Source organism: Mastomys coucha, unplaced genomic scaffold (genome assembly GCF_008632895.1).
Source record: "Mastomys coucha isolate ucsf_1 unplaced genomic scaffold, UCSF_Mcou_1 pScaffold20, whole genome shotgun sequence".
In the NCBI taxonomy this organism is placed as follows: Eukaryota; Metazoa; Chordata; class Mammalia; order Rodentia; family Muridae; genus Mastomys; species Mastomys coucha.
In genome coordinates this window covers 87,697,586-87,712,570 of record NW_022196903.1, presented here as the reverse complement: position 1 = coordinate 87,712,570, position 14,985 = coordinate 87,697,586, and the positions used below count along the sequence as shown (strand labels likewise).

Here is a 14,985-nt window from a genome sequence, read left to right as displayed (position 1 = left end):
ATTTACTTTATGTATATGAGTATACTGTAGCTGTAGAGATGGCGGTGAGCCATCATGTGGCTGCTGGGAATTGAACTCAGGACAGCCCTGCTCACTCTGGCATAATACACTGTTGCTGTCTTCAGACTAGGGCGTTGGATCTCATTAAGGGTGGTTGTGAGCCACCATGTGGTTGCTGGAATCCAAACTCAGGACCATCAGAAGAGCAGTCAGTGGTCTTACCCACTGAGCCATCTTGCCAGCCCCATACAGGGCACTTTTAACAATAATATATATTTAAGGTTTACATTGCAGCATTAGGTAGAACATCAAAATGTCTGGTATATGAGAAATCTCTACAACAGTTCTGAGGCATCTGAAGTTAATAGGTATGGTATGGGGCCCATCTGTAATCTCAGCATACAGGAAGTAGAGGCAGGTATAAGCGAGGGCACAGTGAAAGTAGACAACTCCATGGGTAAAGAAAGGAAAGTTTATTGGGGATCAGACTGCCAAGGCTTTGTGGGGTGGGGCAGAGAGAACAAAAGGGTGCAAGAGCAAGCCAAGTGACAGCAGAGTAGGGTCTCTGACTGATACAGCATCTAAATTAGAGTCCCTTGCCCTAGGAAGTTGACCTTTATGGGAAGATTAAAGGCAGGTCCTGGTAAACAGAAAAAAAAACAGCCTTTAGAAGTGTTAATCCAGTAAGAATCCTTTTTACCAGACCCAAGTCCTTCTGTTTAGGACAAGGTCAGCACTGCGATGGGGTGGGGTGGGAGTCAGGGGCTTTGGACCTAATAGCAGAAAAATCACAGTGTGAGGATAGCCTGGGCTATATAATTAAAAAAAACAAAAACAAAAACAAAATCAAAAACAAAAAACCTAAGAAATAAAAGGGTTTTGCTCCAATACACTACATGGATCCTGGAAAACTACCAAATACAGACTCTGTGTGTCTGTTAGGATACACAACCTCATGTTGCCTGGCCTCAAACTACTTATGTAGCCAAGAATAAACTTGAACTCCTGATCCTTTCTCCATCTCCCAAATGCCAAGATTATAGGCCTGTGCATAGCACACAGCTACAGGTGGATTTTGTACACAGAAGGTAATTCACATGCTTGCTTATTGGTATTGGTTATATAGGTTGTAGTGAATTGATAGAATACACAGCATTTTGAATTATATTTTGCAGTTGCTTATAAAATGTGGACATAAATCTCATTCATGATATGATCTGACACTAGGTCATAGACAATAGGGATCAACTCAGCTTTATGGGCTGCTGGACCCATTCATTGCCAGTTTTAAAAAAAAAAAAAAACCTTGGTGTTTTACTTTCCTGTTGCTATGATAAATACTATGGGCAAAAGCAATTTAAAGGAGAATAGGGTTTCTTTTGACTTATAGATAACACAGTGGCAGGGCCCATCATGGCGTGGAATCAGGAGCCTGAGACTTGCCTAGCAAAAGGGGAGCATAGAGAGCACATGTCATCTGCACACAAGAAGCAGAGAGAAGGAAAAGGAAGGGAGGCCAGATTATAAAACCTCAAAGCCCACCCACCATGACACACTTCCTCTAGCACGGCTTTGCCTCCTAAAGCTTCCATAACCTTCCCAAACTGCCACTGGCTAAGGAGCAAGTGTTCAGTGCATGAGCTTGTGGGAGGCGTTTTTCATTCAAACCACCATCAGCCACAATCGACTCCAGCACTAACTTACACCTCCTTTCTTACCTCTCCTGCTCTTTCTTCTCTGTCATTTCCTGGGTCAGCATCACCTTTTTACCTGCTGTGGATGTACTGGCTTCTTCCTGTCACCTACTGCACAGCCCACTGCACATGAAGATTTATACCATGTCCTCTGCTATGGCTGGAATCCCTTGGCACATTCCTCCTGCACTAAGAATCAGCTCCCCTGACTAAGGACTCTGTGCTTGGTCCTGCATGCCTACCTCTTTGTTACCTAGAATACTTTCCTCCACTCTTTGCAGGGTGACTAGCTTCTTTTCTTTAGCTGCTTTCTTTTCACCATGACCTCTCTCCAGAGGCCACCTGTGCCTCAGACACTTCTTGCTTAGGGACAAAATATCCTCAGGATCCACAGCACCTTGGTCTGTGGACACTTAATACATTCCTATTGAATGAGTTGATGCGTTTGCTAAAATGGATAGGTGTGTTATGAGCGTATTTGTTGTAATCCAAGGATACAGTGTGTCCGTACAACTATTCATACACGGGACAAAAATCAATAGAATTAATAAAAGTTGTGCAAATGAAGTTACAAGTAGTTTTACTTGTACATTTTTATAGTTTTAAATATTTCTTTCCGGGGGCTGAATCGATGGTTCAACCTGCAGTGAGGAGCACTTTCTGCTTTTCCAGAAGAGGTCCCAGGTTTGATTCCAAGTACCCACGAAGAAGCTCACAATCCTTGGTAACTCTAGTCCCCAAGGATCCGACACAGTTTTCTGGCTTCCATGCATATGCAACACTCACACAAACACAGACAGACAAAATGATCACACACATAAAAATGTACTATTTTTGGTTGGCAGGGTCTTGCTATGCAGTTCAGGTTGGTTTTGAACTCTCCACATTCATGCCTTAACCTTTTAAGCACTGAGACTACAAGTATGTGCCCCAGTGCCTGGTTTGTCTCTTAGAGCTGATAATTTATATCACTTTGTTAATGGTGGTAAAATATGCATAACTCCCATTTTAACCATCTTTCAGGAGAGTCCATTCACATTACAATACAGCCACCACCACCCTCCTTTCCAGGACTTGTTGAACATCCTCAGCTGAGCTTCTTTCTTATTGTATACTAACTTCCTGTTAATTATATTTCTTTTAAAGGAGAAAGAAATGTTAGGGGGAAATATTGTTAAAAAGAAGCATGAATAACACCATGTTGACATTTTCTGACCCAGGTCATAGTGGCTTGGTCAACAGTTGATAATAATCCTGTCCTTCCTTCAAACTATATTTTATTATAGGAATTTACAGTTGCTTAAAACTCACAAGGAAAATACAGAGAGTTCTGATTTACCCAAAATAAATGTCTTTTTCTTTTCCTGAACTAAGTTATTTTTTAAATTGAATTAGCATTCAAAGTAATGGGTTTCAGTATGGTACTGATGTAGATAGCAAGTGATGCTCTTGCACAGACAAGGCCAGAAAGAGACAGAAAATCCTGTTTCATACTTACAGGCCAGTTCAAAGCCCCAAGGGAAAGAAACATAATGTGCCCAAAGACATGAGAAGAAATGGGATGAGTAACTATCCCATCCATGAGATATGTCCTTCATACACTTCCTCCCCAACTGAGCATCTGCTCCATGGAAATCAGGTTCTTGATCTTTTATGCATATTTTCCTTTCTTTCTTTTTGCTTTTTTAAAAAGCCATCCCAATAACGCTTACAGCAACATGGCTTGTATTGAAAAATAGCTTGATTTTTATATGAAGAAAAATGAATTTTTATGTATTGAAAATGGAATCTTATACAATATTAAAATGATATATCAATAATCGTTACATTTCAGAACAGTTAATGGAAAAGTACAAAAATCTATTTGGAAATTTAAAAGACGGAATTCCTATATATTGATAAATATAAAGTAGTAGCAATCTAAGTAGGATCTAAGCTCCATTGTCCTCTTTTAAAATTTAAAGCTCCTTGCTCTGAGTGTGTATGTGTGTGTGTGTGTGTGTGTGTGTATGCATGTGTGTGTATGTGTGTATATGTGTATGTATGTATGTATGTGTATGTATATGTGCGTGTATGTATGCGTGTGTGTAGGTGTGTGTACATGTATATGTGTGTGTATGTATATAGGTATGTGTATGTGTGTAGGTTTGTATATGTGTGTGTATATGTGTGTGTATGTGTATGTGTGTTTATGTGCGTATGTATGTGTGTGTGTATGCATGTGTGTGTGTGCGTGTATGTATGCGTGTGTGTAGGTGTGTGTAGGTGTGTGTACATATATATGTGTGTGTATGTATATAGGTATGTGTATGTATGTAGGTTTGTATATGTGTGTGTATATGTATGTGTATGTGTATGTGTGTTATGTGCGTATGTATGTGTGTATGTGTGTGTGTATGTGTGTGTGTATGTGTGTGTGTGTGTGTGTGTGTGTATGCATGTGCCTATGTTGAGGCAGGGTCCTACTCTGTAGCTCTGGCTGTCCTGAAACGCGCTCTGTCTGTACACCAGACTGGCCTCAGACTCACAGAGACCTGCCTGCTTCCCCTCAAGGGCTGAGACTGAAAGCAAGCTTCAGCACACCGGCTTCCCTCTTATTCTTTGAGACAGGGTCTTTCACCAAACTAATATGGCTAGGCTGGCATTCCGGTAGGCGCCAGTGGTCCACTTATCTCCCCAGCAGCTTGGTTAGGGGTACATACTGCCATATCTAGCGTTTTATATGGGTACTGGGAATCTGGACCCACGTTATCTTTGCAGATTAAGCATTTATCCACTCACTGAGCCATCTCCCCAGCTCTAGTTCTGAACTTTTTTCCTTAGGCAGAGCTCTATGTACTTCTGACCTGTGTTCTTTTCTTCCATTTACAATACCAATCTTGGATTTGAATGAAAGTAAAGATGCCATGACATACTTACAGTTTATTATTTATCCTCCTTACAATTTATTATTTCAGTGGCTCAATGCCCTTGACAATTAGGAAAAGATTTACTGACACGTCCTCTGAATAATTGCCAATTAATTTGAGATTAGATGCTCAGAGTACAGTATTCTTAATGGAATGTGAAGGTGGAGGCTTTTCACATCCAAATGTCAGGGAATGCAGAGGAAATGTTAACTGGTGGCATAGTTAACCCTGCCCTTTTGCACATTCACAGAAGAGAGGAGTTTCAATCTTATGATCATAAACCACAGCTGGCTTGCTTAGTTGGAGCCTAAGATCAATCATAGCAGAGTCTTAAGAATGCCACCCCAGGGCTGGGTAGTGGTGGCGCACACCTTTAATCCCAGCGCTTGGGAGGCAGAGGCAGGCGGATTTCTGAGTTCGAGGCCAGCCTGGTCTACAGAATGAGTTCCAGGACAGCCAGGGCTACATAAATCTCTCCTTTATCTTGATGGTGACTATAGATATATGCATTTGCGTTACATACAGAAAAAGAACTAATTCATCCCAAATGTTCTCTAGAATTTGCTTTGGACCCCAATAGTATATGTAGATATCACAGACCTCTGTGCTATCCATGGCTCAGATAGAAATATTCAGTGTCTTTTGAACTTTTATTTAGAGTGAGAGAGTGTGTGTGTGTGTGTCTCTTTCTCTGTCTCTGTCTGTATGCGGTTCACTTCCATCCTGTGCATTCACAAACACCTTTACCCACTGAGCTACTTAACTGGCTCCAACTGTCTTTTTCATGTCAGTAATTTGACATGACTTTTCATGTCGAGAACCACCTAGATTGTAGGTGATTGTAGAAAAGTACTCTTTCCATATCATTCAGGAGTGCCTTATCCCTGGGCTAGAATTTAGCAAGTGTGGCTATCATTCACCTACCAGTGTTTTACCAGTCAGCACTCTTTGCTGAACTTGCTCCTCACTCTCCCTATTTCAGCATAAGTAGACCTTCACTCATTTCTAGAAGTACTGGAAATACTCCTTAACTCAAGTACCTCAGCTCATGTGTTGTCTCCTCTTATTTCTAACCCATTTGAATAACTTTCAGATTTATGTGATTTTTTTTATTTTTGAAAAACAATAATAGTTCACATTTGGCCCAGTTTTAATTTTTTCCCTCACCTCAAAAATTGTCCACTTGACACTGTAGTGATTACGATTTTGCATTTCATTAAGTGCCTCCACTCTGCCCTGAACTGTGCTAACATGTCATCCCCTCTGATGCTTACAGCAGCCATGTGATGCAGCTACTATGATATCATTGTTCTATTTTTATGAGTGAGAGGAGAGAGACTCACAAGCCCTTAGCAGTGAAGCTGGATCCATACCTGGACCCTGTTTCCTCATTGCCAGGATTTGCCCTATTCTTTTGTTAGGGTCCCTAATAAAATTAAGAGAACTAAGCCTCCAGCACAGTGCCTAGCATACGGTATCTATTTGGCCAGCCATTACGTATAATTTTGTTTTCTGTGTGATTCTATGCATTCTGGTACATAGGATCTATGTTACACCACCACAGTCAATCAACTCTGAATTGGCATCTCCCTCAAATAGTGCATTGTTGTCTCTGTTTCTTACAAAATTATTTGGAAATAATTATCCTTGTTGTTGACTCAGAGACTCTAGTTGTCTTAGTCAGGGTTTCTATTCCTACACAAACATCATGACCAAGAGGCAAGTTGGGAAGGAAAGGGTTTATTTAGCTTACTTCCACATTGCCATTCATCACTAGAGGAAGTTAGGACTGGAATTCAAGCAGGTCAGGAAGCAGGAGCTGATGCAGAGGCCATGGAGGGATGTTACTTACTGGCTTGTTTTCCCTGGCTTGCTCAGCCTGCTCTCTTATAGAACCCAAGACTTCCAGCCCAGGGATGGCACCACCCACAACGAGCCCTACCCCCTTGACCACTAATTGAGAAAATGCCCCACAGCTGGATCTCATGGAGGCACTTCCCCAAATGAAGCTCCCTTCTCTGTGATAACTCCAGCCTGTGTCAAGTTGGCACACAAAACTAGCCAGTTCACTAGTGAAGTGTCTCTTAATACCCTTCCTGAAGTTTCCTTATATAATTTTCCTGCCTCAGCCTCCAGATGCTAGGATTAAAGCATAAGGCAACATGCATGTACTCCATTGGCTGTTCACCCCCGTGCTCTTCAACTTAGTCTCTGTTTCCGTCTATTCCAGGGGGAACATTCTATAAGTTTGTGGGTTAAATGTTTAATGCTTATGAGAATTACCAATGTTACTGTCTGTATTGGTAGTTTCTCCTTTTTAAGCGCTGGGTCACTTTTTGTTGAAGATTCTTGTTTCACTGCCCATGGATAAACGTTTGGATAGTTTATACTTTGGGGCTGTTATCATTAAGGCTGCTGGGATGCTTCATCTGTGTTTTCTTTCTCCGGACTTATTTTCATATTCTTCATCGCCAGTGAAATTCTTGGCTTATTTACTTTGTGCAGATTTGATTTAATGAGGTATTGTGTTCCCATGGTGCTTAGCCTCTTTGTATACCCACTAGCTGTATATAAAATCCTTGTTTTATAACTTTGCTAAAAGGTGATGTTTTCACTCTGTATATTTTACTCTTCTGGTAGATATGTAGTAGCATCTCATTGTGATTTGAATTTGTATGTTTTTATTGCCTAGGTCAGCATCTTTCGTGTGTGTGTGTGTCTGTGTGTGTGTGTGTGTGTGTGTGTGTGTTGCTGTTGTAGTTTTCTGAACTGTTGAAACATCCTATCTATTTTGTGTCTAAGGAGCAGGTAAGATAGTGCTTATCTTCTTCAGTAATAAATAACCGATAAATGAATGAATGGTGTTGTTTGGTTATTAATATATACATTTTCATTTTGACAATGTGAACCTTGGTTATAATACAACTGAAATAAAACAGTTCAAATGCACTTCAGAAGTTTGTGCCAGAATGCACAGCTGTGATAAGCAAGACCAGTAGCTTTATGCTGTAGTGGGGAATACAGTCCAGTCCGCAGCTCTGTCTGAATTGTTCTTCTGAGCTTGGAACAGTTGCTGTCTGCTTCAAGGAGTTGTGCGCCTCACATGATGACTACATTCCCTATGACTGGAATGCCTTTGCTTGATTCTCATTTTGTCTAAAAACTGGAAGGATAATCTTTTTTTTTTTTTTTTTTTTTTTAAGAAAAAAAGTAGGGTTTCTCTATGTAGTCTTGGCTCTTCTGGAACCAGGCTGGCCTCAGACTCAGTAATTTTCCTGCCTCAGCCTCCAGGTGCTAGGATTAAAGGCATGCACTACCACTGCTCAACTGGAAAAACAATCTTAGTCTTGTTATTTTGAGCTGTTTCTCTGACAACCTTATCCATCATGAGTGAACTAGTTTCATCTATAAGAGTTTTGTTGACCCTATAGACTATAATTTATGGTTATAATCTAAAATTCTTTTCTATGACATATTTTTTGTAACATTTTAAAACTTTTCTTTTGTTCTATTAAGTATACAGGATTTCAAAGAAATAAAACACACAGATCCAGTCAATTATCTGTGGCTCAAACAACAGTAATTAAGCAATGTGTACATTGCATTTGAAAGGCAGTAGAGGGCATAAAAATGCACAGTAACATTTATTTATCCATAATATAAAGGACAGGTCTTCTTTCAGCTCAAGTACTTTCCTTCCTTCCTTCTTTCCTTCCTTTCTTTTTTAAAGATTTATTTATTTATTATATGTAAGTACACTGTAGCTGTCTTCAGACATACCAGAAGAAGGCGTTGGATCTCATTACGCATGGTTGTGAGCCACCATGTGGTTGCTGGGATTTGAACTCAGGACCTTTGAAAGAGCAGTCAGTGCTCTTACCCACTGAGCCATCTCTCCAGCCCTTTTTCTCTTTTTTTCTTAAAGTTCCTTATATTAATACATGTTCTCTGGCCGAATAGCTGACTCAGTGGTTCAGAGCATCGACTGCTCTTCCAGAGGTCCTGAGTTCAATTCCCAGCAACTATATGATGGCTCATAACCATCTGTAATGGAAGCCAATGCCCTCTTCTGGTGTGTCTGAAGAGAGTGTCAGTGTACTCATATAAATAAGTAAGTAAATAAATAAAATAAAAATAAATAAGTAAATCTTTTAAAAACCATATGTTTTCTCTTCTTTTTTTTTACTTTGTAGTTTATATATTTTGATGTTTTGGGTTGATTCTGGGGATTGAACTTAGTTTTAAACTGGCTAAGCTACATCTCAGCCTGTTTCTTATTTAGAATTCTTTTGTGCACAAAAACCGTCATAAAGACAAACACGCTGCACCTATGATCTCCCTCATGCATGGAATATACAATGTTGATTTCATCCTAGTTGACAGTAGAATGGTGGAATGGTACTTACCACGAGCAGGGGAGGAGGTTTGTCGCTAGATACAATGTCCTATTGAGGTAGAAACAAGAAACCGGATTGTTCCCACACAGAAGACTAACAGCTAATAGTTCAGAAGCTTGGAGAAAGGATTTTGAAAGTGTTTGCTGTATACAAATGATAGCTAACTTAATCATTGTACAGTATATACATATATTTTAACATTACATGATACACTCCTAATAGACTTAAAATGTAATTTTTTTCTGCTTTTATATAGCAGTTAAAGTTTAAAAATATAAACAGGGCTTGGACTTTGAAGGCTGGTTTTCCCGAGTCCCCTTCCCGTGACTGTCACGTGGAGGTGTAGCTTACAAGTGCTTAGCAGTCACTACACAGGCGGGCTGAGCTTTACTGAATTGGCTTCTTTTTGTTGTTTGGCTTTCTTTTTGTTGCTTTTATTTTTGTTTATTTGCTTTAGTAAATTACACTGGAGTTCTGAACAGGCTTACAAGTATAACCTCTAAAGAATGCTTTACAGTTCGACAGTTACTGCTGGATTCTCCATGTGGTTTCAGCTGTTTGTTCTCCCTGTGTCTGTAAGTGTCACTGGCACTGACTTAAATACAGAGCCTAAAAGCAGTTCTTTTATTTAGCCTTTTAGTATTGCATGTGATGAGGCCCACACCTTCTACTTCTTTGCTATTTTCTCTATATTGCGTTCTTCTTCCCCCATCCCCCCATCCCCCACCCCTGAGCCCCCGCAGAAGGAAATGGAAACATCCTTGCAGTGACCAAGGGCCTGCGGGCTGGATTCGCTGGATGCTGCTTTCTCACACCCAGCTTTGACTGCTCACCGCTCAGAGAAGCCCAGCTCTTGATGTGCTCTGTTTTATGTATTTCTTACAGGAGGAAGGCTCAACAAGGACCTGCGACATTTCCTCAACCAACGGTTCCAGAAGGGGTCTCCAGATCATGAGCTCCAGCAGACCATAAGGGACAACCTCTACCGCCATGCTGTGCCTTGTAAGTAGCCAGCCTTAGCTTCTTACTACTGGTGTGTGTGTGTGTGTGTGTGTGTGTGTGTGTGTGTGTGTGTGTGTGTGTGTATACACGTGCATGCATCTATCTGTAAATAGAAGACAAGAGCAAGGCTGAAGGTCCGGCATACTTGGCTGCGGCAGCACAATGTCATGGTATGACAGTGTGACTAGATTTCCTTTTGGCTCTGCTACTGTCTAGTTTTAAATGCTGGAGAAATAATCTACCTTTTGTGAGGCTCACTATCTGATCTGTAGAAAGACCAAGTCAGCCATGCTAGTTTCATGGAACTGTTGTAGAATATAAGTAGGATGAAATACTTGGCATGGTGAAGTCTCTAAAAATGAGGCCATTGTTGTCTCTAATGGAGTGGGCCAGGCAGAGACCCTGATACTGACTTGTGCAGAGGCAGGCCGCCGTGTCTTTAATGGCCCTCAGTGGAAGGAATACCGCACTATAGTCTCCTTTCTTGAGACTGGCTTAGAAATTCGTAAATCTGGATTGTGGGAAGAAAAGACTTTCAGTACAATCAAATTTGAACAAGCAAGATAGAGAACATCAGGCCTCTGAAAGGAAACCTTTGGGGTAAGGACAAGGGGGCAGTATCTTGGTCTGTGAGTGGATAAATTGACAGCTGCTTTAGAGTGGGCCATGCAACAGGCTGCTCTCACCTCTGCCTCTGTGGAAGACATCACGTTCATTTTATTTCATTCAGACCTCAAGAACAGATTGCACTGGTCTTGAGCTTTACTTTCTGCTCTCTGTCATTTGACCTGGCCAAGTTTGAAAGAGCTTCAGAGGTACCACTTTTTAAGACACTGCCTCCTAGAGGAAGAATACTTTAATGTCCACAAAGTCCTCCTGTTACTGTGATCTGCTGTCTAGAAATGGTTTGTTGTTTTTTTTGTTTTTCAAAATATAATCTCTTATAAGCAGTGCACTTGACTGCCAGTGGTTCCTGATACTACTGTAAAGTCACAAGTGGAACTAGCCAAAGGCATTCGATAGATTTGAGAACCTTAGTTTCTAGAATGATTCGCTGTTTCCACAGGCTCTGTGGAGATGAGGAGTACTGAAAGCAACTTGGGACAGCATTTTACAGTCGCCTCTTCACCATGTGGCCGCTGCATCTGGCAGAGAAGCAGGGGCCTGTCACTATGGTTTAGTGGCCCTCACTCATTTCAGCTTGTCAGTAATAAATTGAAAACTCTAATTTCAATAGTATCCTTGAATGATTCCATATGTATTTGTAGGTTAATTGTGAGTCCTAATTCTAATTCTGTGGATGGAATAAGAATTTTTCATCCCATTTTTATTGATGTAGTACCACATTTTGTGTGTGTGTGTGTGTGTGTGTGTGTGAGAGAGAGAGAGAGAGAGAGAGAGAGAGAGAGAGAGAGAGAGAGAGAGAGAGAGAGAGAGACATTGTGACTCCAGGTAAGAGGACAGAGGCTCTGTGGTCCAGCTTTGTCCATCTATGTCACACTGGTCCAAGTTATGCATACTTACTTATGAGAGCAGGGGCAGAGAGAGAATCATGGGGAGATTAACTCATTTGGAGTTCAGAGCATTTGGAGTTTCCACTCTTAAACCACTCAGGGCCATTTCTTAACTTTCCTGTGACGGCCTGTAACTTAGGGATGCTGGGTGAATACAATTTTGCAGAATTTAGTAATTGCAGACTCATGGTTGTTCTCCATGTAATTTTTCCCCTACTTAGATTCCAATTTAAGAAGTGGGGATAAAGCAAATGAGCACACCATTGCTTGACACATCTGTGGTGTTACCATGGTTACATTTTTGGCGAGCTTTCCCATTTATCCCCCCACCCCCACTGATCTCTTGGACCTCACTGTGAGCTAAATGGCTTGATTTTAAGTTTGCCACTATTTAGAAAGTAGGTCCAAAATGACCGTAGTCTTTTAAGAACAGTGGGAAAATCATGTTTGTTTTTGCTTGAAAAAATACTTAGTATTGATGTTCCATTTTTATGAAACTAGGAAATCAGGAATTTGGAAAGTTTAAATGATCTTTGGACCTAAAAAAAGAGGATATATAACAATTCAATGTACATATCCAATTATAAAATATCCAAATATAAAATATAAAAGTCTATTTCTATGGCTAGTGTGCTATGTGTGTGTATGTATGTGTGTATGTATATATATGCATGTTTGCCCTCATGCACATATGTGTAAATGGAAGCCAGAGGTCCATCTTTGATGTTATTCCTCAGGTACTGAAAACGTAAGCTGCACTGGGTCTTAGGGGTTACTATTTAGGCTAAACTGGCTGCCTTTAGAGCTGCAGGGATCCACAGGTCTCTACCTCCGCAGCGCTGGGATTACAAGCATGTGTGAACACATCTGCCTTTCCTCTTGGGGTACTGGAGGTGGGATTCAAGTCCTCATGCTTATCTAGCAAGCACTTTGCCTAGTTACCTCTCCTGCCCATGATGTGGTCTTTACCATGAGTTGGCTAGGATGATGTAAGATTTGTGGTAGGCTTGAAATACCTACTGTCCCTACACGTGTTTATTTTGACACTTTGGCGCCATGCCAGGCAAAGCAGAGGTCTTTGCTAGTGCCTTGTGTGAATGGCTGAGGAAGCCCTGGACTGGGAGAATCAATCCTCCCTGAGGTATAATAGGAAAAAAAGTTCCTGTGATCCATTGCCTTTCCAAACATCCATTGGCTGATATTTACCGACCTCTGCATGTGGAAGCGTGACCTCATGAGCAGGTGTTTGTCAGTGGGGGGTGAATTTCTGTTCTCCACATTGTAGGTCTGTATTGGTCATTGGAAGTGAAGAAATGAAGTTTCTCTAGTCCCAAGTCATCTTGGCATCTTCAGCACATGTGTTGCGATGGCTGTCACAGCTCAGAACTCAGTCCTATGCATACCAGCAGCACACGTGATAGTAGTCTGCTATGCCAATAATCAGGGGAACAGCTGGACTTAGCTTCCGCTCAGTCACACTTGTAAATACTGTGGTCCCTTCTCACCAACTGGTGTGGCGATTATTTTTAATCTTCAGCAGCTCCGTTGGGGTCTAGCTCATATACCATCCCCGTCACTACTTAATGCCTGCATCCCATTCTATTTGTGTTACAGCTATTGTTGTCCTTTTATTTTTCTCTTTATTCAAGAACTACAGTAGAAGGAAAAGGTCATCATGGGAGGAACTTCATTAGATTTAACAGGAAAATCACTCCCACTCCCACTCCCACTCCCTAGGACAAAAATGAATACAGACGAGAGAGCTGGATGCAGAAGGAGTGAGAAGTGTGAAGTGTGTGGAGGATTGCTCTGCCAGCTCTGCCACCTTGTGCGGGTTGCAGAAGCCCTCCAATGCTCTTCAAATGGAGGTAGTGGTCTGAGCTCAACTAGGGTCTCTGGAAGAGACCAAATTTGTAGGCATAACCAACTTTCTGACTTTGCAATACTTTTCCTCACACTTGAGAACCATGTCATCTAGGTGTGCGAATACACACACACACACACACACACACACACACACACGATATCTCATCATGTCCTAAGTTTACCATTTTGTCTTGTGCCTCATTTGTAGCTGTCCTGAGGCACATGCAGCCTGTTTCTCTGCCCCTGCCTAATGCTTTAGCCACACAAACTTCTTTCTGTCTCCAGCAGACATCAGCCTTCTTTTATGTGCACCTATGGCTTTCGCTTACCATGTCATTTTAATTTTAAGGCCAGCCTAGATGCCTCTTCTCCCATGAAGTCCTGCCTCATCTTCTCCACTGGGACAGGTGTCCTCCTCAGGGCTCTCAAAGCACCTCACCTTTTCCCATGTCCTGAGCCTGCTATGCTTCCTACTGTGTGTCCTTTTCAAATCTACTTTTGCTGAGCCACGTAGTATGTCTCCCTTAGGGACCCTGTAATCTTAGCTTGGTGCTTGGATGGTAAGATAACTGTTGAATGAATGAACAAAGGGAGAAATACAAAGGAACATTCATTATTTTCCTTGCTCTTTTTTTTTTTTTTTTTTTTTTTTTTTTTTTTTTTTTTTTTTTTTTTTTGGTTAGGCAGCCCGTATGAGCTGCTTTTGCATAGGCCTACAGGTTGCTCAGAAGTTTGATCCAGCCTCAGAGATGGCTGGTAAGAACTTCATTGCTAACTTGGCAGGTAATCCAAGCCCAGAGTAAAATCCTGAGTATGGAGCTATACAGCCCTTTGCAACAGCTCTTAATTATAGTCTCTATTGCTGTACCTCCCTCAATGATAGCCTTTCTGTTTTATGACTTCTTGTCTTCGATGATATGACAGCATCTAAGATTGTTGCTTTGGAGTGGCCACGTTCCTTGTGAGGATAAATGCCTTACCTGACAGGGCTTGTCATTTGCCGTGCTGCTGCTGTCAAAGTGAGATGCAAGATGCAGCTCATGGCTCATTCAGCAATGTCAGTTCTCTGGAATACTAAGCGCACCCCCCTTCTCCTCCCATGTCTTGTGGCTCTGCTTTCAGGAGCTCATTTTCCCACACAGGCAAATGTCTCCTGAAAGAGAGAAGGAGACGTGGAACCTATTTTATAGCTTGGTCTTTTGTTGGTCAAGGTTCTCCTTGATTCTGAGACCATTGTAACCTGCCTAAGAGGTATTGATTATTAACTTAAAGGAATTTACAAAGAGATTACATGTGTTCCATCTCCAAGACATTTTAAATCTGATCTGATAAACAGGTGACCCCGATCTTTATTTACAGAGGTGCCATATTCAGGTAGGTGGTTGACCATCCGCCCACTTTCCCCGCCTCATGTGTGGAGTCATGCATTACTTTAGGGACAATCGGAACCAATTAGTCTTCTCCTAAGTACCATTGTTTCCACCATGGCTTATCTAAAATCAACCCGTACTGCCGGGCTCTTTAACAGGTAGAGCTAATGATACAGTAGATCAGGAGCAAAGAAGCTGGCGCTGAATGTAGCTTGTCTTTGGAATGTGTGTCT

The 14,985-nt window shown here is 41.4% G+C and overlaps 1 protein-coding gene across 25 annotated transcripts in view; it reads left to right on the top strand.

Moving 5' to 3' along the window:
- Positions 1–14,985, top strand: part of Magi1 (membrane associated guanylate kinase, WW and PDZ domain containing 1) — a 630,113-nt gene that overhangs the window by 349,165 nt on the left and 265,963 nt on the right. For all 25 annotated transcript variants that reach the window (XM_031382634.1, XM_031382665.1, XM_031382643.1 and 22 more), the window contains one exon: positions 9,886–10,002. In XM_031382634.1, the coding sequence (XP_031238494.1) occupies positions 9,886–10,002 (117 nt within the window). The remainder of the gene's footprint in view (positions 1–9,885; positions 10,003–14,985) is intronic.